We start from the raw sequence: 26,531 nt of genomic DNA, 5'->3' as shown, positions 1-26,531 counted from the left end.
GCAAGGTAGTATTAGTTTTGACGCCCGGCTAACATTTGTATTCTGCATATAGGTCTAGAGTCCGATCTAAGTGTATCGGCTTGCTCAGATTTCTTGGAATTTACTTGCTAAATGCAGAATGGGAAGGGGGTGGATGAGTGACAGGTACTGTTGGCTGAGCTGACCAGACACATCTAAATGATGGCATATTCGAGGGAACGTTTTGTTTTACTAATCCCATCTTATATTGTTCAACTGTCTTCTCTGATACCTAATGCAATCTAGATTAAACATCAAACCCAAAATCGATCATCATCGTACGTTTGTTCAAAAGTCTAGAACAGATTCACACATTGCCATCTCTTTCTCATCACCAAACGAAGACTTCACGGAACAAAAGTCTTCCTTGAGATTTTGATTAAGCCGCTGCCAAACTGCCACCAAGCGAGGTACTGGGGGTCTGGCATGTCGTTCCCTCGCCAAGCGGAACTTGTGGAGGACTAGGATAGCAGTACGTAGCGACGTAGATTGTTCCTTGAACTTTAGCCTTTGTGGTTCTATTAACTTCAGTTAGCAACTTGACTCGATGATTGTTGCGAAATCTCAGGTGTATCAGCGAACTTTTCCTTTCCCTGCTCGTGTATTTCTCGGCCAAAGCAAGAAAATTTCCATAGGTCTACAGGTCAGAGAAGATCGATGGACTTACGAATCACAAGGCGTATAGTTCTCAAAAATAGTCAATTGATTGTTTTCGAACAGAAAGCTGACATCAGGATTTGCGCAGGCAACAGGCGTGCTAGATGTCGAGGTAGCCCCAGTCAATAGGCAGCTCGTTTGGCTCACAGTGGCACCATCGTCGCCATAGCTGAAGGAAAGTTGTGCTGGATGTGGATTGGAAGCTGCTGGTGTGAATTTGGAGAAACGCGAGATTGTGAAAGATTTTGGAGTTGAGCAAGCGGTATCTTTCTTCTCGAGTGTCGTTGGGAGGGCAGTTGAGAAGGCTGATAGAGCCAAGATGACAAGCGAGGAAGTAAGCATTGTAGTGATTTAGTGTTAATGTAACTACGGATGAGTTTATGAGATGTATGTATAGCGTCCAAGGCAAGTGCAACAAGGTGAGTGAGTCGAACAGGCAGAGAGCATTATATATCTGGGTTGAGGAGGTATACTTATAGTAAAACTTCTCTACATGCTCAGGGCCATGGGTCATGGCATCTTCTTCTCATCCGATGAGTGGCTTTGGCCATACATGCGACTTCAGCTTCTCACCGATGCCACTTTCAACAAGCGAACTACAGCTAAGGGTAAGCAGTAAGCAGCAGGCAATATAGAGAAAGCCGGTACCACAGAGTGAAGTGCATTACCACTGGGTAGCATTCAATCTAGTTGAGGCACAGCAATCTAGCAAACTCAAATAAATACCTGAAAAAGTATAGCACTACATTGTGGACAACGTGAGAAACACCCCACCAAAGAGCAGAAACGACTGGAAAGATGGTAGGTGTTGGAGAAGGCCGCAAGATATGCGATATTAGCATTTACCACTAAAGTGCTGGCCTCTATTGATACATCTAACGGTTCGAGTGATTTGACGCGAAGTTCCTCCTACAACTCACAGAGCCACGTAAATGCCGCAAGCCGGAAAAGGCCCGGCTCAGGCTGGCATAGCAAGGTCTTACCTGAGGGAGGCGATGATGAGTGGACAAATTGAAGAATCATCCGTGATAATCAAAAAATCAGTCTATGGGGATGAATCCACCCGCTCAATACGAGCGTTACGGTATACAATGCCGGGGGCGTCCGAAATAAAGTGTTACACCAGACTCAAATAGCAGATCGGAAAATGTAACAAAGCAGATTTGATGGCAAACTTCCGACTAAACTTTGATGGTTCGGGGAGTAATCTAATACCCTTACACCGTACCTGCAGCCAACAGACATGGCACCATTGCTGTGCCGCTGAGAGCTGGAAGAAGACACAGTCAGATCGAAGTGAACTTCCTCATTCGCTACCAAGTTTGATTGATGGCCAAATAGACATTCAATTCCAATTTGCCATTTCAGAACATTCTAATTCCTCGGAAGTGACGCAGTTGAGTGGCAGTTGAGTGGCAATTGGGCGGTAAGCCTGCACCGACAATACTGTGTGTACCCGCTGCATGATAAGCAGCGAAATCGGTTCTTTCGCAGTGCGTGAAGTTCGCCTTTTGGGGAAGGGTGCCTGCTCCGGACGCATTGCGGGTCAATCTTTTCAAGAGATTCGGAAATCCCATCACGTTCCTAGTTGTCTGGATAGCAAACAACCTCTTTGTAATATAATCATGCTTTTCCTTGGCATATCTCATCATCGTTCTCGCTGAATTATGTCGCCTCTCTCGAGTGGTCTTGTGCCATCGTTCAGTACCATAGCCTCACGGTGACGACGCCGGATATGGTCATCCTCAGAACTCTGATCTCGCCTTCGTCTGTTATCCACAAACATACCATCAAAGTCTTCTCCTGCTGTGCTCTCCCCATTGATCATCTTAATATCCCTAGAATACGGGCCCATGACGAGTTCGGGGGGTACAAGCTTTGCTTTGATCAACTGCTTCCGACCAGCATGATCTCGAAATAATGGTATTGTAAGCTCGCTCAGTCGGTTCTTGTTGTGCAAAGAGTCTGCGAACTTCATCGTTCGGTACGTTTCATCTTCAGACCATGGTTCTTTCGCAAGCCACCGGTCAACAAATCGTGACTTGACCAGTCCAGATGGTCCGTATTTATCTGTTAGCTGAACCAGTACCATTAGACAGCCTTGCTCGACGACGTCTCGTAAGTGCCAATTGTCCCATTCGGAGTCGAAGAGATTATGTTTGTAGTCTGTAATCGAGTACTCGAGGCATTTGACCAACGCCGCCCATCCTTCTGGTCGGTTGATCATTTTCACAGTAGCTTGTGAAAGGTCAGACCCAAGTTTAAGGTAATAATGAGTTCACATACAGCTGTTCATCATCATTGTCAAAGCTCGAATACCCTGTTCTCTTGATTCGTGTTCCGGCCGAGTGATGTGCCATAGAAGAGCGTCGATGGCGTTTTGATCGTGAAGAGCTCGCTCGCAGATGATGATCGCAGTAGTCTCTTGTATAGAGTAATTAGGACTGTCCAGTAGTTTGTTCAAAGTACCAAGTTTCAAAGAGTCCTCCACATCTTGCGTTATGTACTGGGGTTTGTTTTCGGAGGGAGGTATCGCAGCCTCGTCGCGGTAGTAGATGAGCATCTCTCGCATTGCCCACATCACTGCGGCTGCCGCACATCCCATACCAAAAATGAAGAGCCGGTCATTACCGGATGGCGATGTCGCCGCCATGTCGATGAAACTACATGTGTCAACAAAGTCTGGAGTCTTGCGGAGTTTCGCGCAGGATGATGATGGCTGATAATGTTCAAGGAACCTTTGCCAAATATTGCCGTAACTGACCGCCTTATCTAAACTCCATTAGGTGGTTATCGCGATAACTGATTTCTTCAATCAAAAAAATATATCTTCCGTCACCACCTTTTCGCAATCCTCCACAAAATGCCTCCTTCGCAGCTCAAGAGGTTGAAAGCCTCTTTACGAGAGCAGGGTATTACTGGCCCCCAGCAATCGAAAAAACAGAAGAAGCAGAATGCGCAGAATGGCGTCAACAAGGAAAAGAAGGTGGGGAGAAATGTTACCCTCAATGGCATTCGAGAGCAATTCAACCCATTCGATTTTACATCTTCGAAGAAGCCTAAATTTGACGTTACCACCGAACATTCGCATAAGCCTGCTATCAGGAGACCAGGTCTGCAGAAAAGTCGTGATGAAGAACTGGTTAGTTGTTCGCTATACCGCACTTAATTAAACTGCTAACGAAGTCCACAGCGCCGGCAGGCTTACATTGAAGAGCAACAAACTCGGCGTAAAGTTGGTGGCATACTGGATAAGCGATTTGGAGAAAATGACCCTAGCATGGCCCCCGAAGAGAAAATGTTAGAACGTTTCACGAGAGAGAAGCAAGTTCGGCACAAAAACAGCTCTGCATTTGACTTAGAAGACGATGAAGGAGGCGAACTCACGCACATGGGCCAGTCCCTATCTCTAGACGGACCTGCCTTAAAGGATGACTTCGAGGAGGACGATCTGGATCTTTCGGACGCAGATGACCATCCTTCGGATGAGGAGCGACAACTAAAACGAAGGCGGTCAGATGTTGATGGCGAAGAAGACGAGGACGAAGACGAAGATGGAGAGGATCGTCCAGAGCGGAAGAAGTCCAAGCAGGAAGTTATGAAGGAACTTATAGCAAAATCAAAGCTGCACAAATATGAGCGACAAGCCGCGAAGGATGATGATGAGGATGTCCGGGAGGAGTTAGACAAGGAAATGTCAAGCATTCATGATCTGCTCCGAGGCATTGGTCGTAAACCTGTTCCAGTACTTGCAGCAGCGGTACCTGGCATGAATCCAGACCGTGTTGCACTATTAAATGGGACTGAAAAGGTGAAATTCGACAAAGAATACGATCTCCGACTGAGGCAGTTAGCTCAAGACGCCCGGGCGAAACCTACCGAGAAGTCGAAGACGGAAGAAGAGATGATAGAGGAGAGAGCGAGGAAACTGCAACAGCTAGAAGCAAAGAGACTTCGCCGGATGCAGGGAGGAGAAGTCAGTGACGATGAACAAAAGACAACGGAGGACGGACCTGATGAAGAAGAGGACGAAGATGACGAGTTTGGTTTTGGAGCAGGTATTAAGGTCAGGCCTTCAATGGCTGATCTGGGAGTTGAGGATGAGGACGATTTCCTGATAGACGACGGTTTAGTTGCCAGTGGCTCAGAGCAGGACGACTCGGAGGAAGACTCAGACGATGAGATTGAAGAACTTGCGGAAGAGGAGGACGACGAATTCGTCACTGGACTCCTGACTGAAGAAGAGGCCAAAAGGCCAGAGTTCTTGACAAGTGCGAACGGTCCTGTACAAGAGATTGAGCTACCATCTCAGAACGGAGTACACGGAAATCTGGCATTCAAGTTTTTATGCCCCGAATCACACGAACAGCTTATTGAGATCACAAAGGGAATTGATATCCTTGATCTCCCAACCGTCATACAACGAATAAGAGCCCTCTACCATCCCAAGCTCAAGAGTGAAAATAAATCGAAGCTTGGGAACTTGGCGGTAGCACTGGTGGACCATATATCGTACCTTGCAAACCAGGAAGAGCGTCCTCCATTTTCTGTGCTAGAGACCATTATCCGTCATATCCATTCTCTAGCAAACATGTTCCCGGTCGAGATCGCAAATTCTTTCCGCCATCATCTTGAGGACTGGAACACGTCTCGAGCTCTTTCGCCTACCCCTGGAGACCTGGTGATTCTCACAGCAGTTGGAACGATTTTCCCAACATCTGATCACTTTCATCAAGTTGCTACTCCTGCAATCCTTGGGATGGCACGATACCTTGGTCTCAAAATCCCCCAAAGTCTAGCAGACTACGCAACCGGAGCATATTTATGCACCCTTTGTCTCCAGTATCAGGAACTGTCTAAGAGATATATCCCCGAGGTGATGAACTTCATCGAGAACACGTTATGTGCTTTGGCGCCTGCGAAGATGTCAAGAACACCTGATAGCTTTCCTTATCATGACCCGAAGTCTTCGCTACGAATCGAAAGAGTCCCCCAATTAGGGAGAGGGTTGAAGTTCTATGATTGTACTACGAACGAACTATCGGAAGATGAAAAAGAGACTGTCAAAGCCGCTGTACTAGATATCAACTTGAGTCTTGTCAATGTAGCAGCCACGATATGGACTGGCAAAGCTGCGTTCATAGAAGTCTTCGAGCCTGCCCTCAGAATCACACACTATCTCGCCTCCAAAAAGTGCCGGACCAAGCTCTCCGGCAACACTCAAGTAAGTTACAGCCCCAATGACCTCAAGATAGCGTCTCTAACGAACCTAGAAAACCCTTACCACCGTCTCCCAAAAGCTTACTGTTCTTCTCGATCAGTCTCGTCTTGCCCGTCGTCCTCTTGAACTACACCACCACAAACCTCTCGCCATCAAAACATCCATTCCCAAATTTGAAGACAACTTCAATCCAGAACGTCATTACGACCCAGACCGCGAGCGTACGGAATTGGCGAAGCTTAAGAAAGAGCACAAACGTGAGCGCAAAGGTGCGATTAGAGAATTGCGCAAGGATTCGAGAATTTTGGCGAGCTCGAGTCTCAAGCAGAAGAAAGAGAGGGATGCGGCCTATGAGAAGAAACAGAAGAGGTTACTGGCGGAGATCCAGGGAGAGGAGGGCCACGAAAAAAAGGAATACGAGCGTGAGAAAGCTTGGAGGAAGAAGTCTAAGAAGTGAAACCTCCACAAGTGAGTTGATGATTGTATGATGCATAATTGCTTGGAGTAGTGATGTTTGGCTGGACAAAGAATACCATTGGAGAGAGTTGAAGGTAGCTCTCTGACAAATGCCCCGACATAATAAAGCTCTTTATTGCACGATTTTTGTGTCTCAAGCGAAGATGCTGCTGTCCAACATGGTGTGGTATTTACTTCCTTCTCTGAAGTCAAACCCTGGCTCCCGAGAGATGTTTACTTGTCGCTTAAGCCCAGAGTCGCTTGGCCCACATCACAAGCCATCGCTTACTCCCGACACTTCTCTAAGACAACTGCCTCGGCGAACTAACAAATTTTCAACGCGTCATACATATAAACACAAATGTTGCTTCAATATATGTAAAAAGGATAGAAACCCAAAAACAATCTTCCTTTCATCACACAATCTCAGATAGCACCTTATCTCTTTCGTGAAATTGAGTTGTCAATCTCAATCCCCGCCATCCGAAACAGAAGCATCTAATCAATTATTCTACTGCTTAGCACAATACGGTCTATAAATAATCAGAATCATGTCACCAGTTAATATTCATGTTCGCCCCTGATCACTATGATACTAACGACAATCAGTCTAAAAACAACTTGGAACCCACTCTTCGCGAGCGAGCCTTACAGACCAACAAATCAAACCCGTCTCAGCTCGGAGATCCCATTTCTCTAAAAGCAGAGACGTCGTCAACATCCCCAACTTCTGAAGACAATGGGGCTTCCTCTTCAGAGCCCAAGTCCGCTTCCCAAGCAACAAAGGAGAATGTCAGAAAAGTTGCACCAGCACCAACAGAAGGTGGTCAGGATGGACGAGACGGGAAGAAGACACTCCGACAGAGGGCTATGGACAAGTTGCAGGAGAATCCAAGCCAGTTAGGTGATCCGATCAGCTTAAAGGCTGAGACAGCGGATAGTGAGCCAACGGATAACGATCGAGGCGCTGGTGGTAGTACAAGCGGAAAGTCTAAGCTGTAACATTTCTCTAAGAGTCAAAAATATGTAATCGATGGCCATGTGTGTTCAAGTGCGCGACGGTGGTCAGCATGCATTTCGAGAATTTACTTGACTTCATAGTGCAGCCCTACTGGAAACATTAGCTCAATGTATATTACCGCTCTAAAATCAAGAGGCATCTTCAATTCTTATCTCCCACAGGACCGAGACGCTGACTTACCCTGGTTTGTTGACATCTGGCGAAACTGGGGGCGGGGTTTAGCGATCTGCTTCCCCTCAGCCCCTGAGTCAAGCAGGGTTTTGCTCCAGATCCCGATTCGGCAAATTCGATCAGACTTTCACTAAGGTGATCTTTGTGATAGGAATGTGGACTGGTCAACGATGAAATACGCATCTGCAGCGGGATTAGGTTCCTCACGTTGGCTAGGACTTGTTTAAGTTCAGGTTCGTGGCTTGGTTGCGGATCCCGATCAGCGATACGGGGAATCGGTGTCACCGCAGATGATACCACTCTACAGGTCTCCAGTCCCGCAGTTTACAAATGATATGCAGATCCTAAAGTTACACTTATAAAGGTCACTCTGCCTACGGAATCGCTCCTCGAAATCTGTGTCGTAACGAGACCGCAACAATTTCAACCAGCAACATGGCACTTCGAGATCTCACTAGATATGCCCTCCTAATCAATGTTTTCGTCAGTCTTGGAAGCATCACCTATGGCTACTTTTCTAGTATCATTGCTACGACCTTGGGACAGCCCGGATTCTACAGCTTCATGAACCTTGCACCAGACCCAACTCGTCCAGGATACGATCACACCATCCATGTCATTGCCACTGTCAATGGTCTTTACAGCGCAGGTGGTGCCGTTGTTTGTTTATTATTCATGTGGCTTGCAGAACATTTTGGTCGACTACGTACCATTCAACTCGGCGCTTTGATTGCGATTCTTGGAGGTGTTCTTCAGGGAGGTGCTGCGAATATCGACATGTTCTACGCTGGCCGTTTCATCGCTGGAATGGCAATTGGAATGCTGGTCAGCTGCATCCCTTTATATCTCAGTGAGTCGAGCGCTCCAGCCTCCCGTGGTCGACAAGTCGGTGCCCATGCCATCTTCCTGGTTCTTGGCTACTTCATGGCATCCTGGGCTGGTTATGGTTGCTACTTTGCAACTCCCGTTAACCCTTCGTTTGCCTGGCGCTTTCCTCTGTGCTTACAATTGCTTCCTCCACTACTCCTACTTCTTGGTTCTCCTTGGGTTCTAGAGAGCGTCAGATGGCTATTGAAGCATGACAGAGCCGAGGAAGCATGGACAATATTACAGCGAATCCACGCTCATTCCAGTTTCGCCAAGGAAGAGTTCCATCAAATGACCCAACAGATAAAGCTCGAGGAAGACCGTACAAGACAGCTCGGAACCACGGTATTGAAGTCTGTAATCACCAAAGCTTCCTATGGAAAGCGGGTGATCGTGGGATCCTTGATACAGTTTGGCCAAGAGATGGGAGGAGTTTTGGTCATCAACAACTATGCTGTGCTGTTATACCAAGGTCTCGGCCAAACTGGTGCAATCCCCCTTCTGCTCTCTGCAGTCTGGATCACGACTGCGGCACTGATCTATAACCCGCTGGGTGCGTGGCTCCACGACAAAGTCAATTCTCGTCGCGGGATGTACCTCACCGGTAACTGCGGTCAAGTTATCACACTTTCTATCCTAACGGCTTTGACTGCACAACATGCTGGTACAGAAACTAAGGTTGGTAACGGCTTCGCTGTGCTCATAATATTCCTATACTTGGCTTTTCAAGGCACATTTTGTGATACAACAATGTATCTGTACGTTTCCAAGATCTTTCCATAAGATGAGAACTATCGGCATTGGCTTCAGCCTGTTCGCTCAATTTGCAGGCACTCTCATTGTTGTGCAGTCAGCTCCGATTGCTTTTGCAGCAGTGGGCTGGAAATTCTATCTGCTATTCATCCTGTGGTTGGTGGTCTACTCGCCATCCATCTACTGGTATATGCCCGAAACAGCACGGTTTACACTGGAAGAAATTGGTGAAAAGTTAGAGGTTGCTATCAAAATCACTGATGCGGCTGGAGCAAATGAAGAGAATCGAAAGGAACTTTATGAAAAGTTGGAGCACCATGAATTTTTGCAGCGCGGTGAAAAGAAGAAAGCTGGATTCTGAGCTTGGAGAGAATGAAAAGGACAATATCTTGTTCAAGGTTACTTTTATCCATTGTCACATACATTAAACCAGTGAACTTTTGGTGGGGTTAAGGAGTGCGGGGTCTCGGAGGGTGTACGGCAATAGCACGGGAAAGGCCTCGCCAAATAAGCGAGACGCGCCAAAACCAGTAAACAAATCACAAAGCTCTCCGGTGCCATCTCTAACCTATGTCAGATTAGCATGTACAACCATGAAAGTTACCCCATGACAATTGAGTGGACCCAGTGAGAAGCCAATAACGCTTTGGTTCCCCACGATGTCGTGAAGTACCTGGGTGACGGTGGAATGGATATTTTATGCCTCGAGAGTCTCATTTGTGCCGCATTCAGACCCTCCGCCAGAATCCAGGAACGAGTTGCATCTGAAGTAATACTTAACTATCAGCAAACTACTTGCCATGGCGCCTCCATCAAGGGCAATATCTTGCTCGGAGATGTTGTCACACAGAACAGCGAATGACTGCTGGTTAGTCGTAAACGGAGAGGTCTTCGACTTGACCGATTTCGCCCCCAAACATCCAGGGGGTGCCGAAAGTAAAATCCAATCACCAGCGTGGATTTCAAACTATACTGATCATCATAGTCATTTACAGATATGCAGGGCATGATGCAACGAAGGAGTATTCCGCTGTCCACACTCCTGATACAATCAAGAAAGAGCTTTCACCCTCCAAAATAATCGGAATCCTTGACCAGGCTACCGTCACTCTTGAGTGGCTTAAGTTTCCTCCAGAGTCAGCTCAGAAGTCATCTACTACATCTGACAAGACACCGCTGGAGGATATTATCAATCTCAACGATTTCGAAGAGGCCGCAGCTTCGGCTCTCTCCAAGAAGTCCATGGCGTTCATTTCGGGCGCATCAAACGATAACTTGACACGAGATGCTAACAAGAACTGGTGGCAACGAATTTGGTTCCGACCTCAAGTACTGCAGGACGTGGGGAAAGTCAACACGAAATCTCAGATCCTAGGATGTGATGCTGAGCTGCCGATATTCATCTCACCAGCAGGTCTGGCCAAGACCGCTGGACCGGATGGCGAACTGGCGCTGGCTGCTGGTGCTTCAAGTACAGGGATTATTCAATGCGTATGTACTTTGTGTTCTGGGCGACTTTAATCTGGTATTAATGTAGTCTATAGGTGTCAACGACCGCTTCATATCCCTTAGACGAGATCATGGGTGCTGCACCCACTGGCTACCCGTTCTTCTTCCAGCTCTATATCAACAAAGACCGCGCCAAAACCGAAGCGCTGATCAAATATGTTACCAAATTAGGCGTGAAAGCAATCCTAATCACCATCGACCTGCCAGTGGTCTCTAAGCGTGAAGCGGACGAGAGAGCCAAGTCAGAATCGTCGTACACAAGTAGGTTGAGTGGTACCACAGCATCAGGCGCCGTGAAGAGCTCAGGAATCGCTCGTAACGTAGGAAGTTTTATCGATCCGACATTCTGCTGGGATGATATTGCTTGGGTACGGAAGCACACCGATCTCCCCGTTTTGCTGAAAGGCATTCAGAGGGCGAAAGATGCGAGGAATGCTTTGAACATTGGGTGTCAAGGATTAGTTTTGAGTAACCATGGAGGACGAGCTCTCGATTCTGCACCGCCGTCTGTTTTGACGCTTTTGGAGCTGCATATGGAGTGCCCGCAAGTTTTCGAGAAGATGGAGATCTTGATTGATGGAGGGATAAGAAGAGGTTCGGATGTGCTCAAAGCCGTTTGTTTGGGAGCCACAGCTGTCGGATTGGGAAGACCATTCATGTATGCTTTGAGCTATGGGAAGGAAGGAGTTGAACATGCAGTAAATAGTAAGTTTCAATAACCCTGTTATCATTGTTGACATATCTGATCTGATTTACAGTCATCAAAGATGAGCTGCAGACAGCGATGCGCCTTTGTGGGATTTCAGATCTGTCGCAAGCCAGTCCAGATATGCTGAACACCACAGAGGCGGATGTTTATCTAAAGAAAGGAAGCGATACAAGGCATCCTTATGCACGTAAAACTCCCAGGAAGTCAAAGTTATAGATATAGCCTCAAAGAATTGCTTGAAAGTGATGGGGGGCAATATGCTCGGAGTTGCAACGAAAAGACAGAATGTGCCTATTTTTACCAGACATTAAAGGACAGTAGATATCCAGTTAATTGTCACATAAAGTCTCCAACAAGGGGTACTATAACCAATCATCAGTGGCTTTGAGTGCACTACAGCTTCTGTCAAGACACGACGACTGCAGCTGTCTACATTGTCATATCAAGACACTGCAAAACTTTGCTCTCAATGAATGCATGACAGTCTCAACGTCGAATAAAATGTTGGTAATCAAGCTTTCAGCTAAGCTTCGCGAAAAGAAATATGGCTTGTGATAAGCTTTTGCGCCATTGCTGTCAGCCCTCCCCGCCGTCCACCACCACATCATGCCACTATATTTTCAGCTTTTCATTGGTTTGTGTATTCCTAAGGCATAGCTGAATACCAGCTAATATGTACGTTCTGGATCGAGCCCGCTCCCCCATCTTTCGCTTGCATTTACAAACCACCTACTGTCAAGCCACTTGCGGGCCACTGGCCTGGACTCCCCACTTAATCGCAAACAGATGCAGCCTTCACACTAACTTTTGGAAATCTAGATGAGAGACAGCCACGAGCTTGAACAGTTGGCCAGAACAACCAATTCAAGTATAACTGTGTGCAAGACAAATAAGAAGAATCAGACTATAATAATCAATTCACCGCCTGAAATTCCCGTTTCCACTTCAAGATCACCCTCCTTCTCATCCATGTAAAGTGAACAACCTCCACGATACTCACAAGTCACAATGAAGCTCACAAAAGTCTTCACCCTACTCCTCACCACCCTCTCAACATCCACCTCCGCAGTAGCCGTAGCAGGCAACGCCTGCCAGTCCCTACCCTACAAAGAGCTTTTGTTCCTCTCCACTAACCCACCCGCTCAATCTTTCTGCGCAAAAGCCTTTCCCAAATCTCCAGTCTTGACGACAGTCACAGCTACGGTGACACCAGTCGCGAAGCGAGCAACGAAATGTACAGGCGCCGCCTGCAATGCGTGGGAAAACTGCAAGAAGAATATGAGGGTTAATGTGCTGAGTACGCTGTGTGGATGTATTGAGGTGCCTAAGACGTCGACTGTTACGGTTACGAGCACTGCTACTGTAAGCACCTCCTTTTCCGCAACCTGTTGCTCCACATCTTTGGTGTAGAGCTTATCTAGCGTCGTAAGGAGCACGTTCACTAACATGTATTGAATCCTAGCCAACCTGCCCGACCGGCTCCTACTTACAGCAAGGACTAACACCGTGTACCAGCAACTGCGACTGCGACTCCCGGAGCTGCGTGGACGGTTCTTGCACGTGTACCTCGCGTTTCTTTGTCGCCTCAGGAATTCCGTGTGGGAGAAATTGCGACTGCGAATCTGGTGTGTGTACCGGGTCATCATTGACTGAGGCTGGAGTTTGTGCGTAATTGAATCGTTGGAGGGGCGAGGTCCTTGGGATTATATCGATGACTTGCCGTTAGTACCCTGAAAAGCAAATTCTTCCGAACGACTATCGTGCCCATCAGTGGTCGCCATGATTGTGTCATACTTCGGTACTCAACAGTAATGTCTGGAAATTCATCCTTTTAAGATTTAATGGACCCCACCTGACCTTTCCTCACAACCCCATGAGCACCTGTGCTCGAATTTCTTCATAATACCATAATCTTAACAATATCTTCCCCCTACCTCCTCAACACGCACTTGATCCCCCCGGCTTTCCGGCCCACGACTCACACCAGCTCCAGTCCTACTTCTCACTTTTATTAACCTCCGTCAACCTTCAATACTACAAGCTATCTCACATCAGACACCTCAAATCGAGTGTCCTGAAAACATATCTTGCCACCCGTTAGCGCCGCCATTCCATGTTGCGTCCTACGAAGAGGACCACAATTACACCTACCTCGTTATCTCCAGGTACCATTGAGGTTCTGTGATAAACCCGGTACTGTCATTGGAGTATTTTCACTTGTAAGTAATCCTAAGAGATAGGGAAACTCCATTTTGAAGTGCGCACTTATGCGCGGTCTCTCGAAAGAAATATGATATTTTTTTTGGAGTTTCTTGGCAGGTCGTGTCGCTTCGCTTTGTTTGGATTTAAGCGAAAAGGGGACGTCTGTCATTATTTGTTGCGAGAACTGGAACTGGAAAGAAGCTCGAGGCTTTGTGCATTTGAATGATTTAATTCGTCTATCTACCTACTTAATTTAATCGCTTGTTCTGCATCTCAATTTCCTCGATCTCGAAAAAAGCCATGCTTCCTGTATATGTGGAGATTCCGCAACGCCTTCCGACCCAGGTCTGGTATCTCGTTACTGTTTCCTTCAATTCTTTCCGTTCCTTGATTCGGCTAAGTGACCGCGTTTATCGCAGCTCTGGCAAACCCCACCTCAAATTCCCACTGCATGACTAAAAACCTTTGCAGCAAGCTGGCTCAAAAGCTTCCCCTTCGCATCCTGCGGCAACTCCTGGAAGACTGCCAGAACATTAGCACCTTGAGCCATCCCACTCAAGTCAAAGAAACATACCAGCATAAACACTCTTCCCCTTCGCGTCCCTTACTGCACCAAGCCTGTTCCCTGCCACAGCACCAGCAACCATCCCTCCAAAATTCGCCACAATAAACCCCATCGCACCACCACTCAACCCACCAACAACACTCCAGAACTTCCCCGTCGGCACACCCCCATTCTCAGCCATCCCCTCCTCCCTCAACATCTCTTCAAACACATCCTCAAACTGCTCATTCCCAAACTTCTGCTCTTCTTCCTTATTCTTCGCCTTAGCCCCAAATCCAAACGAACTCCATGGAAAGCCACCAGCCGCACGAGCATCCTCACCAGGGTCTGGAATAGTGGAATCATCGTCTGAGTCGTAGGCTGTTGAGGCGGTCGAGGCACCAGAGCCGAAACCGTGGTATTTGCGGGCCGAGTCGTAGTCAGAGCGGCGTGAAGGGTCGGATAGGGTATAGTAGGCATCGTTTATTAGCTGAAATTTACGGGTACGCTCTGCACGTTCGGGGGAGTCGGAGGAGACGCGGTCGGGGTGCGTTTTGAGCGCTGCTCTGGAGGTTGATGTTAGCCTGGATCGTTACCTGGAGTTACAGTTGAGCCAAGGGATGAAGCCCGAACAAAATAGGTAAGTGGGGAAGTGGTATACCTTTTATACGCATCTCGGATCTGCTGCTGGGAGGCTGAAGAGGGTATTCCCAGGGCGGCATCTGTACTTATTAGCATGTCTCTTTTTCAAGTATCCGAATCAGAAGGCTGACGAGGCTGTACTTACAGTAGTCAACTGGGAGTCCCGCCATTCTGACTTTCTATTTCTTTTGGTATCTAGAATGGTTTGAAGGACCTTTAGTTGTCCAGTAGAGACTATGCGCAGTCTAGAAGGGTTGAGAGGAGGCAAAAAGGTAGGAATGGAACGAAGTGAAGTTGTTTCTGCCCCTCGGATGTTCCACCAGCTTGGTCGCGACAGCTGCCACTATCTCATGCGTCACTGATCGTGGCGGTGCACATGCTAAAACGATAAAGCCACATCTCCGTTTTGTTGCCCCGCTATTCTCAGTCCAGTCTAGCTTAAATATCACGTGTAGGACCCCTGCCACAGCTCGGCTGCTCCTGACTCTTACCGCCGGGGCAGGAATTTATTGGAGGGGCTGGGGTTGGTTGGCTGAAGCTGGAGCTGACCTCCTGAGCTTCACTTCCATTTGAACAGCTCCACAACCATCAACCGCTACTTCTTGCGGCCCAACAACGGAGACTGACTCGCGAGCTCGACTGGAAGTGTACATCTACTCCACCAGTATCTTACTAAACATATACGGCGACGACCCTACCTATATTTACTGAATCAACAAGCTTTCTACCTGCACATTTCGCAGTCTTCAAGTCCAAGCTCAAGCTCTCCAACCAACCAAACCACCAACAAGTCACATATTCCAATCCAACGCACCTCGTCCGAACTCAAACTCTCATCTAAACTTCTAAACCCTGGTACAGTCGCAAACCCAATTGGAAATAAAGAAATAGGAACACAGCACAAGTCAGGTCAAAAAATGGGCTGGTTCGATGGCGTCTCAGAAATAGGCTCGTCCTCGGGACACCACCACCGCAAGAGCAGTAAACACCACTCTTCGCACGGCTCTCCGCGCGCGAGTTCGATTTTCGGAGGGGGTGATCACAGACATAACTCGTCGAGGAGTTCGTTCTTTGGTATGTTCCTCCGTCCTCTCTCCTCAATCCAATCCCCCATCTCCCGTCCCTCATACAACGTTCCATTCCCATTCCCATACCCCTCCTCTTCCTTCCTCCTCATACCATCCTACCCTCTCGCCAGCAACTGACATCCCACCCCCCAACAGGATTCAACCCTAGTCACCGCTCCTCCTCCTCCTTCTACAAGCGCTCCCCGCGCCATGGGTACCTCTCGCGAATGTACCACAAGCTCCGGCGGCTCCTCCGCGATCTAGTCTACTACATGAAGAAGCACCCCATGAAAGTGTTCATCCTCGTCATCATGCCGTTGATCACAGGCGGCGCTCTCACTGGTCTGCTTGCGAAGTTTGGAATCAGATTGCCTGCGGGGATTGAGAGGATGTTTGGTATGGCGGGAGGTGCGGGTGGGTATGGAGGGAGTGGGGGGTTTGGGGGAAGTGGGTATGGAGTGAGTAGGGGGAGGGATGGGGGTATGCAGTTTGAGAGGACGCATGTTGAGGGATCTGGGAGTCTTGGTGCGTTGAGTGGGTTGGGGAGTGTGCTTGGGGGGATGGGAGGTGTGGGCGGTGCGGTTAGTTTGGCGAAAATGTTTATGTGAGGTTGTTCCTCTGGCTCCGGGAGAAACTTTGGAAAAGGAAAGACTTGTAGCTACGTGGGTAGGCGGGTACATAGATCATGAATTGAGCTACTCTGCTCTGGGGAACAGGGAGTATAGGACGACAGGAAATCGCAGTGAGGGGCGGAGGGGTGATGATTTGGACATAAAGTTTCCTTTCTTTTGGAGTATGGCGTTTTTGGATACCAGGTTCTCACGAGACCCAGCTTGAGGAGAAAAGACGTATGGCGGTTCCTTCACTTCATACAACAATGACAACAGACCATCTAGCCAGTAAGACAGACATCTATCTATCTTTTCATGTTTATAGCAGACAGACAGACCTAGATAAAAGATTATTTTGAGTCAAGTAGTCGTTCGTTGTGGACTGAATGCATTGAGTGTAAACATTTGCAAGAGGGTCGAGAAGAGAGAAAGATGAATACCATTAAAAGCAGAGTAGTAATAGTCTATAATGCAATGCCATGAATGCAGTTCAAGTTCAAAGTAATAAGAGCACGAAGTTCCCACGACCCACTCCCCGTCACCTCCCACAGCACCATCAACCAAGAAACCCTCTTACCTCTTCCCCCTCTTCCTCCCCCCAACTGGCTTCCTTGCAACAGCCTTGTCTTTCTCACGTTCCCTCTCCCTCTCCCGTTCAGGCTCCCTCTCCTCCTCCACAAAAACCTGGACCCCATTCCCCAAATCATCACTCTCGTCTTCCTCCTCAGAACTGCTCTCGAACGCGCCGGGGCCGCGTGACGAGCGATGTCTAAGACTCGGATCTGAGGAGGCAGCCGGGAAACGTGATGAGGTTTGAGCGGAAGGAGGATAGCCAGGTGGTGTGCGACTGATGGAGGAGTAGGAGATGTCTGCTGGGTTGGAGACGTGGCGACGACCTTGTTGGGCTTGCTGTTGATATTGACTGGGAATCGGTGGAGGTGTGTCGGAGGAGACTTGGTAGTCGAACGGGTCGACCATGAAGCCTTGAGAATGCGAAGATGCTGCAGAACTTCGCCGGGAGTTTGTCGGTTGCCAGTCTGCTTCGTCTGGGAGGGGACGGCGTGAGCTATTGCTTGATGAAGATGCTGGACGCATGCCTTCTGAGAAATGACGCGAGTTGGGTGGTTGTTGGTGTGAAAAGTAGGGAATCGGAGGTGGTTGGCCGCGGAGTTGTTGGGTTGTTGCCGAGCGTGGGCGTGAAGGAGAATTACGGCTTGGAGGTTGAGAGTTGGAGAGTGAGCTGTTGGAGGGGTAGGTTCCTAATGGGGCGTAAGCGAGGCCATCAGGTCCGGCCACGAGCATTCCTGGTGGGTTGGCGGCTGCTGGAGGATGCGGCACTTCATCAGATCGTTTGGATCTGGTAATGTCTCTGCGGCTGCTAGGTCGACTGCTTGGTCGACTGATAGCTTCTGTAGCAGCCGAGATTGGAACTGAGATCCTGTCGCTTCGTCGCCTCTTTTGCCTGTCACTTCCACCACCGGAACCGCTTCCTTTTCGTGCCTTGGCCGTTGCAGCAGCCTGCATACGTTTTCTACGGTTCTCCAATGCATTCAGCTCGTCTTGATTAAGTTTCACCTCCCTCTTCCCCTTTTCTTGAGCCCGTCTGATCCGTGCAAGAGCAGACTGGACTAGTGCCTCCTCTTTATCCCGTAAAGCAATCTGCAAAGCATCTGTACCTTCTACTTCAGACTCTATAGAGTCCCCAGAAGAATCTTCCGAATCGCCAAAAGCATAACTCCGTCTAACCCTAGAAGCCGATCCCAAGTCGCCACCCGTGAAATGAAGTGGATCGCTGGCAAATCGTTTTTTATCATAATTCAAACCAACTCCCTGTGTATCTGTATCGTCGCTGTCGAGCTCTTCCACACGAGCCTCGTTCCAAAATCCTTGCTCCCGCTCCCACTGCCGCCTCCTTCTGCTCCCCTTCGCCCCCGGTGGTCTTCCCCATGAGGGCATAAATTTGGGAGATCGCGGCCGACCATCTAGACCGCCTCCCCGGAAAAAGCCTCATCGATCGGTTTGTCCATGAACGAGGCGTGTCCAAGAATGCTGACTCCGCTTGCGCCGATGAGCCATAGAAGTGTGGAGAATGGTCCTGCGAAGAACGTGAGGGGAACTGCGATCACCAGGAGACCAGTGTAGAGTTGGGATGAGGTGGCGCGGAAAACACCAATGTCCAAGTCGGCTCCTCCAAGCTTGCCGATACCCCAGATGCCACCAATGATCAGAATCAGATCAAAGAGAAGCCAGAGGTTCGTCAGCAAGCTGTAGATGCTGAGCATGGTGAATACGACGGCATAGTTACTGGAGAAGTATCCCAAGTTGTAGTTAACTCTTGACTGGATCTCAGTGAAATTGGCTGGCTTCGACAGCCTCTTGAAATCAAGGAACTCGGAGACAGGCTTGAGGTTTGCAAATCTAGAACCTAAAGATTGCGATCGCACGCTGGCGAAACGATCTGAGAGGTTCAGACGCGATGTAAGGACATCGAGAGGGATCTGGATGCGCGACATTTCGTGGTTGGAGGTGGTTGTGTAAGATTGCAGATTCAAGAAAGGTACAGAAGTCAAATATGTTGAGAGGATGAAGCGATCTGGTCGAGACTATTCTTGTACGTGGACGTGAATCTGATAGTATTGATTCAGGATTTTGTATTGAACGCGGTGGAAGTTCTTTGTGACAGATGGGTTCTTTCGAGATCTGTCAAATACTATGATATCAGAAGCAGTTCTTTGGACTCGTACGTACCCCTTGCAAGGCAGCAGACAATGAATGGCAAAGAACACGACTTACTGACCTCGTGTTGGAATGTTCAGTGATTCGGTTTGACGCGTACTTGCGAGGATTCGGCCGAGAAGTCTTGATCTGAGGATTGATGGTGAGATAGAAACGAATTGAGTCGTGAACAAGCTAGGGTGATGTCTGTCTCCGGGAAAATATTTCAGGGGGACGGGAAGCTCAATCAACGAGCGATCTGTCCCACTCCCGCGACCCTTGCCCCAGCCCGGCGGCCTGGGCTGTTGGTGAGATAGCGGCCTCAATTACTGCCTGAAGATTGTGGCCATCGCTCGAAATGCTGGAAATAGAAATTCGGGGATTCGTCAGAGAAGCTGAAACGCTTATGATCCTGGCACCAGCAGGGTGGAATTGGAGGTTGTGGTGGTGCAATAATCCAGGGCGGGGCACATAAAGAGGTCGTGTGAGAAAGAGAGGAAGAGAGGAGAGGGAGAGGGAGAGGGAAAGGAAAAGAGTCGTAGAAGTGCTGGTGGGACATGAAGACTTTTATAAGTAAACCTAAAGCCTGTTTGTTTGCTGTCTCTCTTCTCCTCTTCTCCCCATTCCATACCTACCTTACCCATCCTAGGTATATTACCAACCAAACGGCTGCTCCAGCTCCGTTTCGCTCAACTATTGCCGTATTTGCATTTTTCTGCACTGTGTTCTGCAGCTACTCGCCCGTGCATTCACTTTCACTCGTGCATGGTCATCACTGGATACAGCAAGGCACAACACAGCAGCTAGCCAGCCTCCCAGCCTTAACTCTCACCAGCTTCAGTTGGATGCAAGCCACTACGGAGCCCTGAGCAGAGAGTCCCATTTGTTACAATACTTTATTGCATTCCCATCGCATCCTGGATCTGGAGCCAAGCGGGTCGGACCCTGGACCTCCACAAGGTCCCCTGCAGCCCAAACCACACCCACACCCAAGCCCATGCCGAACCGAGTGCCTCGCTGGCTTCTCGAGAAAAAGTCAAGACCACACCAGAGTACAACGACGACACTTCAGCGCTGTGGCCCCTCTCTTTCTTTCTCAACCACCAAACAAACATGAGGCTTTCCGTCCTCACTGTGGGCATTCTTGCCTGCTTAACCGCGTCTGTCGCTGCCTGGAGCAAAGAAGGTCAGTAAAATATCCCTAGTTCAAGCAATGCTTTCTGGACAATTGCTACAATTGCTGCACATTCCACTACGAACGTGTCAAGTACTGACTCGTCACCAAAATCACAGATCAAGAAATCTTCCGTCTGCGCGATGAGGTTGAAGCTTCCGAGGGAGTCGGCGTCTCTTTCTACGATTTCCTAGGCATTACTCCTTCTGCGAACCAAGAGGACATCAACAAGGCCTACAAGAAGAAGTCTCGAACCCTACACCCCGACAAAGTCAAGCAGCAATTCATTGCCAACAAGTCGACTGGGAAGGATAAGGCAAAGTCGAAGAAGCCAGGTGTCCACGTTAGCAAGGGGCCTACTCAGGCAGAGATCAAAGCTACTGCCAAAGCTGCCAGCGATCGATTCGCACGCCTGGGCATAGTGACCAATATCCTCCGTGGCTCTGGCCGAGAACGTTATGACCATTTCTTGAGCAACGGTTTCCCCAAGTGGAAGGGTACTGGATACTACTACGCCAGATTCCGACCTGGTCTTGGTTCGGTTCTTTTGGGGCTCTTCATCTTCGTTGGAGGTGGTGGACACTGGCTTGCGCTGTACATGAGCTGGAAGAGACAGCAGGAATTCGTCGGCAGATACATCAAGTTCGCACGACATGCTGCTTGGGGCGACAACCTCAACATCCCAGGCTTGGAAGGAACTGCTACACCTCCTACTGCTGATGACAACTCGGATCCATCAGCTGGCCAGGCAATGAACCGCCGCATGCGAAGAATGCAGGAGAAGGACTCCAAGAAAGACAAGTCTGAGAAGAAGACCAAGGGTATCAAGGCTGCCCGTGCCTCTCCAGCGGCCACTCCTCCTAGCGGTTCAACTGGACCAAGAAAGCGTGTTGTCGCTGAGAATGGCAAGATCTTGGTGGTTGATTCAGTTGGAAACGTGTTCCTTGAGCAAGCCAATGAAGACGGCGAGATCCAGGAGTTCCTCCTTGATGTGAGTGCTTATACCTCGCCTCCCAATTACAACTACTAACATAATCACAGCCCAATGAACTCGCCCAGCCAACCATCAGAGACACCGCCCTCGTCCGCGTCCCAATCTGGGTTTTGAACAAAGCCACCTCCCGCTTCTTCCCAAAGCCAGCCACCGATTCCGAGTCCGACATCGACGACGACGAAGGTGCACCATCCAGCTCCTCCGGCGCAGATGATTTCGAAGTCCCCGAGAAAGTCAAAACCACAGCTCCCAATGGCAACGGTAAAGCTGTACGAAGGAAGAAGAGCGCGAAGGGCCGATAGAGTTGTCCTTTAGTGCTGGTTTTAGTGGGATGTGTATGATGTTTGGATCGAATGTTTGTGTAGTACTAGAAAAAAGCAACGAAAGCGAAGTCGATGGATGCTTTTACTCGATTTGGAGATATTAAAATATGTCGCTTAAGCAATAGGCTTGACGCAGAAAACAAATGCAAAAGTAAACAAGGCCCCCATGCCTCCACATCTCCGTTTAAGTTCATTTTTCGCTTGCTGCAAATTGCTGTAAATGAGGCTAACCCAAATGCAGCTAGCTACACGCTCGGTTACCTCATCACATACAACGTATCGATCAGCTTCAGCTTCCGCTAGGCCTTTCCACATGTAGTTTGTAGGGAGCTTCAACCTTACCAGATTATCACTTCACTTATTTCTTAGGATATTGCCGATCTTTGGAGCCTCATGGATACATCCACTCAAAGATGGCGAACCAAACACCATTCTATTTCTACGCCCCAACATGGGACTTTCCACCCCCTCCTTCAGGTCCGATTAAGCTTGGGAATGTAATAACGTCTATCAAGACGCCTGAGCGGGCGTTGTTTACTGCTTCGTATGTTGTTTACTTTTCGATTCTCTACGCGCATAACCATAAATTGGAAATGAAATCAACACAACATCTCCATGCATGTACATGATGAGATGAGATGAAATCTGCATCTTATGCTGGTACCCCGATGGAAGCTTCTCTCTGGTTGGCAAAGCATACTTGCTGATTAAACAGCTAGACCTTCCCTCGCATCCACAATATCCAGCACCAAAATCTCCGTAACATTCTCCAGGGAGAAACTGCACGCGGGGCAATTCTCTACCGTAACAAATTTCCTCTCCCTCCTCGGCCTAGATATCATTTTTATAATTAGTTTTATAAAAAGGTTTTAACGTTATTAAAGTCAAAGGAGACAAAGGGGCAGCTAGCTTATCTAACAAAGGCTGATTAATTTTGTAAGTGTCAATTTGAGTAGTGTCTTTGGAAGACTCGTGTTTGTATAGAAAAAAGGTGGTAAACAAAGGAAATGCGGGACAGCGCTGAATGCGGCTCATTTCGCTGGTTATAAATTTGGGCCGCCTCGATCCACAATTGTAATCCTTCAGCTTCATCATAACCTCCGATAATTATCAACTCAGTGAACGTTTACATGTACAACAAGGCGTGGGGTGTATGAGAGAAATCTGGTTTTTGCTTGGATATCATAGCTCATCGGCAATATATTCTCGGTATCTAAGAAGAGTATGGCGACAGATCAGCGTTCGACACAGGTCAGCGTTTCTGATCTTGCTGAGCTCTGCATGATTTCGTTCCAGGATTACCTCCAGCGATCGGCTACTGTCCATCCACGAGAGCTCTCCTTGAGTGAGGACCAACTTGCACGATTCTCTCTATGGGCCAACAATATCGGCGTGTTTACTCCAGGCGGAGGATCAATGGACCATCGACTTAGAGAGGCCCCCGAGATTATCGAGATCGTTATAGGTCTTTTGGACGACCTGAACGACAGTATCAAGAATTGTACGTCACAGTAATACCTTGAGTGGAGCTTGCTGACAGTGTTAGGCTCGGCAGCACTGAGCGCCTGCAAGAGCCATAAAGAGTACTTGGATCGCGATGAATCAACTTCATCTCCTACCGTTGATCGATCCCGTCAAGCTATCGCTAAGGACATAAGTCTTCTTTACCGACTCACAAATACCATTCGCAGGGCCAGTAAAGAGTCACAGAACCAAAAAGCAGCAGAATCTTTCCAGATCAAGGACGATGAAGGAAACGATGTCGAAGCATGCTTACGACTGATCTTCACCAATTACGTTTTTGGACGATTTCCCAGTATCCAAGACATTATTTTGCAACGCCTCGCAGCTACCATGGTTTTGCGACGAAAGAGAATTCTCTATCGAAGGTCACGATACGGGGCCAATCCGATCAAAATAAGAAGGTCAGCCTTACAGCCGGTAGTGACGCTGCCTGCAGTGGACCAGCAAAGCAATTCTCCAGAAGTCTCGCTTGCAGTCCATGATCAGTCCCGAACTTCAAAACGGGACCAAAACACTGTCGAATCGAAAGCCGTCAGTGCCACGACTTTGGCTGCCGATGCCTTTAAAAAAGTGTCTGCCCCATCCGTAATCTCGGTCACAAAAACCGTTGCTCTTGGTAACCACGAAGAGCTCGTATTTCCTCCAGCTCCGACGGGTCGTTTGAGGCAGAAGTATAACAAACTCAAAAGACAACGACTTGAGGACCATAAAACATGCCAAACATGCCAAGCCTCACAGTTTATCCCCTGCCGGTACGTCAAAGAAGACGAGCTAAAAGAGCTCATTGGGAGGTTGTTTGGATTCGGCGACCACATCCCTCAGCCTCAGGTACGACCAGACCAATGAAGAAAATAAAATGCTGATGATTGGAATAGTTGAGGCCGGGTATGTGGAGCTTGTTTCTGCCGCGTCATCTTACTCGGGTGAGATCTTTAAAAAGCAATCACTGATTATTTGCTAATTCCTCGGAGGAGGAATTAGGGTCAATTGGCGTAGATGAAGGTAGCACAAATGACAAAGAGATTTCTGTCACTCGTGCAGGAACTCAAAATGACATCCAGCGCATTACCCATCAGAGAGCAACGAGCAACCCGGATCGGTACCCCAGCCTCATAAACCATATTGAGGAGATGGAACATAAACTGAAGCTCAATCTCGAAAAGGATTGGATCTATTGCTGCCAACTGATTGACGAGATCACATGCCCTTTCTGCTTTCATGCTCTCCCTAGTCTCGATGTAGCTGACGACAATAAATGGAGGTACGTCCGTAAACCAGTATTGTCCTGTTCCTCGAAAGCACTTTAATTCTTTGTACCTTTTCATCTGACAGTTGGTACAGAGCACACGTCAAAAATGACCTCGACGCCTACGTCTGTCTATTCGAGCAATGCGATCAGCCGGACAGCCTCTACAACAATAGGGAAGGATGGCTCCAGCACATGCGTGAACATGCTTTACGTTGGCGGTGTACCTCAAAATCCCATGGTGTTCTTGTATGACTCTTCTCCCTGCTTGTCATTCGATGTTGTGTTCTGCGGATTTTCGAGTGAACTGCGCCCTCGTGTAAAGATGCAATATTGTCACTTCACTGTGGTATTATCATCAAAGATTGCCTGCTGATCTGACTGGACTCTAGATTTTTGATATTAAGGACACATACCTTGAACACATGCGCAACAGCCACGGCTCCTACACTGAAGCCCAAATTCGAGCGATTGCCGATAGAAACGCTCAGATCATTGGGCCTCTGTTCGAGTCTTGTCCACTCTGTAGCACCATGGAGGTACCCGGTTCTATGGAAGATCATGTTATCAGCCACTTAAGGTCTCTCGCTCTGAAATCTCTCCCGCCATATGACGACGAGGGTTCGGATGGATCCGCAAGTGGAAGAGACAGCTTGGCCACATCACAGCCTCAGAGTCGAAGCACGATCAAAGTGGACCCGGATGGACATGTGAGACCGTCTTTTGTCGATATCGGAGACAATCCAAAATACCTGGATAAAATGAATCCATTTCCCTCACAGTCTTTGGATGTCATTTACGGCGGGAGACCTTCAACCACATATCCAGATATAATATCTATCCCGGATGACCCCGCCAAGAAAAACGAAATCGAATATTGGAGTTCGGACGACCATTCAAGTCTGTTCATTGACCCTGTATTGCTTAATTCCACCCCCAAGGTGAATAGAAGAAGCTGGGAATGGGGTGCGATCACCGAGTCATACGTCACAGCAACCACTTCCGACAAGGATCCGATCATGCAGTCTATTCAACGACAGAAGATGCTTGCACACAAAAGCGTGAATCCTGAAGAAGCAAGTCAGTCCGCGCATAAGCCACTAAAGACAGCTTCGCTTGCTAGCGAAGACAGTTCCGATCCAGGCCATGGCAGAAGTAGAGGGAGCCCTGTATCCAGTCTGAGCGGTGCGACTGCTGAGTCTGCGGTACCAAAGTATAGATGGGAAGAGGGTGAAGTAGCAGGCATCCCGAATCGTAATGAACCAAATTCGGAGGCTCAGACCTTCAAGCATTCCAGCAAGCCTGACCCTAAGAGTCTCGCTGAGGGCCCCGAATCAAATACGGGGGGTACATACTGCCCAGCCAGTAGTGAAGTACATGATAACGAACTATTACGATTGAATCGTAAGGTTGCTCAAAAATGGATGCTCTCGTAACTGATTCATCCTCCAGGTACTGCAGTGAATACCAACGCTTTCTTGTCTGGTGACTACTTCCAATTGCTTCGGCAAAGCGACGAAATGACCGAGACTCAGACCATTCCAGAGACCGGAACTTCTTACTCTAATCACGGAGAGAAGACCTTCACTCCCAATTATCTCTGAAAATTCTTTGCGGAGGAGAAGGAACTCGGGAGGGGCGGTGGAGGGATTGTTCTGCTCATCAGGCATGAGCTGGATACTGTGAGCTTAGGTGAGGACATTGGTGCGACTCCTGGGTAAATTTTCAAGTCTGACCTGTTGCGAACTGGGTGGCATAAGTCCATGCGCTACAAGCTTGAAAACGTCGAATATGAGTTTTAACAGAGTCAGGATATCAAATTCAAATTTCTTAGTTAGAAGAACTCTTCTTTGACTAAGAAAGTTCAGTTGGTCACCATGTATTTTCTTTTAAACATATATTAGTCGTGCTACAAAAACGCAAAGTAGAGGATATCATGTTTGAAGCACAATTCCTCACACAAGCGAGGAAGCTGTAGTGCACAGACTTATGCCACTCAGTTCGTTAGAACTTTTCGCGTGCAAGAGAATTCCAGTTGATCTTGACCATGGCCTCATTGGCCGGATAGAGAAGAGTGAGTCATTTTCTTTCAAATGGCTTTGTTGTA

The 26,531-nt window shown here is 48.3% G+C and overlaps 13 protein-coding genes across 15 annotated transcripts; 8 read left to right on the top strand and 5 right to left on the bottom strand.

Annotated features, from left to right (window-relative positions):
* Window positions 1–125: 125 nt before the first annotated feature.
* ONS95_008238 (uncharacterized protein) lies at window positions 126–1,261 on the bottom strand. The gene is made up of 2 exons (XM_058501788.1): window positions 686–1,261; window positions 126–536 (listed from the first exon to the last, which is right to left on the bottom strand). Exons 1-2 carry the CDS (start codon window positions 1,015–1,017, stop codon window positions 398–400), a joined length of 471 nt encoding a protein of 156 aa, XP_058363110.1. The 5' UTR covers window positions 1,018–1,261; the 3' UTR covers window positions 126–397.
* Window positions 1,262–1,426: 165 nt separating this feature from the next.
* Window positions 1,427–3,369, bottom strand: ONS95_008237 (uncharacterized protein). The gene is made up of 2 exons (XM_058501787.1): window positions 2,962–3,369; window positions 1,427–2,913 (listed from the first exon to the last, which is right to left on the bottom strand). Exons 1-2 carry the CDS (start codon window positions 3,326–3,328, stop codon window positions 2,324–2,326), a joined length of 957 nt encoding a protein of 318 aa, XP_058363109.1. The 5' UTR covers window positions 3,329–3,369; the 3' UTR covers window positions 1,427–2,323.
* A 169-nt stretch (window positions 3,370–3,538) lies between these two features.
* On the top strand, window positions 3,539–6,353 carry NOP14 (nucleolar complex protein 14; the record flags this gene model as incomplete). The annotated part of the gene is made up of 3 exons (XM_058501786.1): window positions 3,539–3,817; window positions 3,869–5,899; window positions 5,949–6,353. The coding sequence occupies 3 exons, from the start codon at window positions 3,539–3,541 to the stop codon at window positions 6,351–6,353; spliced, it is 2,715 nt and encodes a 904-aa protein (XP_058363108.1).
* Window positions 6,354–6,903: 550 nt separating this feature from the next.
* ONS95_008235 (uncharacterized protein) lies at window positions 6,904–7,354 on the top strand (the record flags this gene model as incomplete). The annotated part of the gene is made up of 2 exons (XM_058501785.1): window positions 6,904–6,912; window positions 6,962–7,354. 2 exons carry the CDS (start codon window positions 6,904–6,906, stop codon window positions 7,352–7,354), a joined length of 402 nt encoding a protein of 133 aa, XP_058363107.1.
* Window positions 7,355–7,979: 625 nt separating this feature from the next.
* ONS95_008234 (uncharacterized protein) lies at window positions 7,980–9,525 on the top strand (the record flags this gene model as incomplete). Its single annotated transcript, XM_058501784.1, has 2 exons — window positions 7,980–9,093; window positions 9,242–9,525. The coding sequence occupies 2 exons, from the start codon at window positions 7,980–7,982 to the stop codon at window positions 9,523–9,525; spliced, it is 1,398 nt and encodes a 465-aa protein (XP_058363106.1).
* Window positions 9,526–9,772: 247 nt separating this feature from the next.
* On the top strand, window positions 9,773–11,757 carry ONS95_008233 (uncharacterized protein). Of its 2 annotated transcripts, XM_058501782.1 has the most exons (4): window positions 9,773–10,100; window positions 10,150–10,655; window positions 10,709–11,378; window positions 11,432–11,757. In XM_058501782.1, exons 1-4 carry the CDS (start codon window positions 9,965–9,967, stop codon window positions 11,596–11,598), a joined length of 1,479 nt encoding a protein of 492 aa, XP_058363104.1. In that variant the 5' UTR covers window positions 9,773–9,964; the 3' UTR covers window positions 11,599–11,757. The 2 variants fall into 2 exon arrangements, with proteins under 2 accessions (XP_058363104.1, XP_058363105.1); XM_058501783.1 differs by having other exon boundaries at window positions 9,773–10,655.
* A 232-nt stretch (window positions 11,758–11,989) lies between these two features.
* Window positions 11,990–12,792, top strand: ONS95_008232 (uncharacterized protein; the record flags this gene model as incomplete). The annotated part of the gene is made up of 2 exons (XM_058501781.1): window positions 11,990–12,057; window positions 12,202–12,792. Exon 2 carries the CDS (start codon window positions 12,391–12,393, stop codon window positions 12,790–12,792), a length of 402 nt encoding a protein of 133 aa, XP_058363103.1. The 5' UTR covers window positions 11,990–12,057; window positions 12,202–12,390.
* Window positions 12,793–13,795: 1,003 nt separating this feature from the next.
* ONS95_008231 (uncharacterized protein) lies at window positions 13,796–15,179 on the bottom strand. Its single transcript, XM_058501780.1, has 4 exons — window positions 14,916–15,179; window positions 14,790–14,850; window positions 14,159–14,694; window positions 13,796–14,106 (listed from the first exon to the last, which is right to left on the bottom strand). The coding sequence occupies exons 1-4, from the start codon at window positions 14,938–14,940 to the stop codon at window positions 14,021–14,023; spliced, it is 708 nt and encodes a 235-aa protein (XP_058363102.1). The 5' UTR covers window positions 14,941–15,179; the 3' UTR covers window positions 13,796–14,020.
* Window positions 15,180–15,687: 508 nt separating this feature from the next.
* Window positions 15,688–16,445, top strand: ONS95_008230 (uncharacterized protein; the record flags this gene model as incomplete). Its single annotated transcript, XM_058501779.1, has 2 exons — window positions 15,688–15,844; window positions 15,994–16,445. 2 exons carry the CDS (start codon window positions 15,688–15,690, stop codon window positions 16,443–16,445), a joined length of 609 nt encoding a protein of 202 aa, XP_058363101.1.
* A 576-nt stretch (window positions 16,446–17,021) lies between these two features.
* On the bottom strand, window positions 17,022–18,404 carry ONS95_008229 (uncharacterized protein; the record flags this gene model as incomplete). The annotated part of the gene is made up of 1 exon (XM_058501778.1): window positions 17,022–18,404. One exon carries the CDS (start codon window positions 18,402–18,404, stop codon window positions 17,022–17,024), a length of 1,383 nt encoding a protein of 460 aa, XP_058363100.1.
* A 26-nt stretch (window positions 18,405–18,430) lies between these two features.
* On the bottom strand, window positions 18,431–18,961 carry ONS95_008228 (uncharacterized protein; the record flags this gene model as incomplete). The annotated part of the gene is made up of 1 exon (XM_058501777.1): window positions 18,431–18,961. The coding sequence occupies one exon, from the start codon at window positions 18,959–18,961 to the stop codon at window positions 18,431–18,433; it is 531 nt and encodes a 176-aa protein (XP_058363099.1).
* Window positions 18,962–20,276: 1,315 nt separating this feature from the next.
* Window positions 20,277–21,633, top strand: ONS95_008227 (uncharacterized protein; the record flags this gene model as incomplete). Its single annotated transcript, XM_058501776.1, has 3 exons — window positions 20,277–20,349; window positions 20,457–21,328; window positions 21,379–21,633. The coding sequence occupies 3 exons, from the start codon at window positions 20,277–20,279 to the stop codon at window positions 21,631–21,633; spliced, it is 1,200 nt and encodes a 399-aa protein (XP_058363098.1).
* A 148-nt stretch (window positions 21,634–21,781) lies between these two features.
* Window positions 21,782–26,451, top strand: ONS95_008226 (uncharacterized protein). Of its 2 annotated transcripts, XM_058501774.1 has the most exons (8): window positions 21,782–21,805; window positions 21,896–23,155; window positions 23,201–24,006; window positions 24,054–24,101; window positions 24,150–24,439; window positions 24,520–24,673; window positions 24,817–25,828; window positions 25,877–26,451. In XM_058501774.1, the coding sequence occupies exons 2-8, from the start codon at window positions 22,879–22,881 to the stop codon at window positions 26,026–26,028; spliced, it is 2,739 nt and encodes a 912-aa protein (XP_058363096.1). In that variant the 5' UTR covers window positions 21,782–21,805; window positions 21,896–22,878; the 3' UTR covers window positions 26,029–26,451. The 2 variants fall into 2 exon arrangements, with proteins under 2 accessions (XP_058363096.1, XP_058363097.1); XM_058501775.1 differs by having other exon boundaries at window positions 24,817–26,451.
* The last annotated feature ends 80 nt before the right edge of the window (window positions 26,452–26,531 follow it).

The sequence above is a fragment of the Cadophora gregata genome, assembly GCF_030347475.1.
Source record: "Cadophora gregata isolate MNR1 chromosome Unknown scaffold_2, whole genome shotgun sequence".
NCBI lineage: Eukaryota > Fungi > Ascomycota > Leotiomycetes > Helotiales > Ploettnerulaceae > Cadophora > Cadophora gregata.
This window is presented reverse-complemented; position numbering and strand designations above follow the sequence as displayed.

Coding starts and splice junctions, on each gene's coding strand:
- ONS95_008238 (XM_058501788.1), bottom strand. CDS start 1,017: ATGCTTACTTCCTCGCTTGTCATCTTGGCTCTATCAGCCTTCTCAACT. Junction 537..685: donor AACTATACGCCTTGTGATTC/GTAAGTCCATCG, acceptor TGAAGTTAATAG/AACCACAAAGGCTAAAGTTC.
- ONS95_008237 (XM_058501787.1), bottom strand. CDS start 3,328: ATGGCGGCGACATCGCCATCCGGTAATGACCGGCTCTTCATTTTTGGT. Junction 2,914..2,961: donor GACAATGATGATGAACAGCT/GTATGTGAACTC, acceptor ACCTTTCACAAG/CTACTGTGAAAATGATCAAC.
- ONS95_008233 (XM_058501782.1), top strand. CDS start 9,965: ATGGCGCCTCCATCAAGGGCAATATCTTGCTCGGAGATGTTGTCACAC. Junction 10,101..10,149: donor ACATCCAGGGGGTGCCGAAA/GTAAAATCCAAT, acceptor TGATCATCATAG/TCATTTACAGATATGCAGGG. Junction 10,656..10,708: donor GTACAGGGATTATTCAATGC/GTATGTACTTTG, acceptor TGTAGTCTATAG/GTGTCAACGACCGCTTCATA.
- ONS95_008231 (XM_058501780.1), bottom strand. CDS start 14,940: ATGGCGGGACTCCCAGTTGACTACT. Junction 14,695..14,789: donor ATCCGAGATGCGTATAAAAG/GTATACCACTTC, acceptor ATCAACCTCCAG/AGCAGCGCTCAAAACGCACC. Junction 14,107..14,158: donor GGGGAAGAGTGTTTATGCTG/GTATGTTTCTTT, acceptor ATGTTCTGGCAG/TCTTCCAGGAGTTGCCGCAG.
- ONS95_008226 (XM_058501774.1), top strand. CDS start 22,879: ATGGCGACAGATCAGCGTTCGACACAGGTCAGCGTTTCTGATCTTGCT. Junction 24,102..24,149: donor TGCCGCGTCATCTTACTCGG/GTGAGATCTTTA, acceptor AATTCCTCGGAG/GAGGAATTAGGGTCAATTGG. Junction 25,829..25,876: donor CGAACTATTACGATTGAATC/GTAAGGTTGCTC, acceptor TTCATCCTCCAG/GTACTGCAGTGAATACCAAC.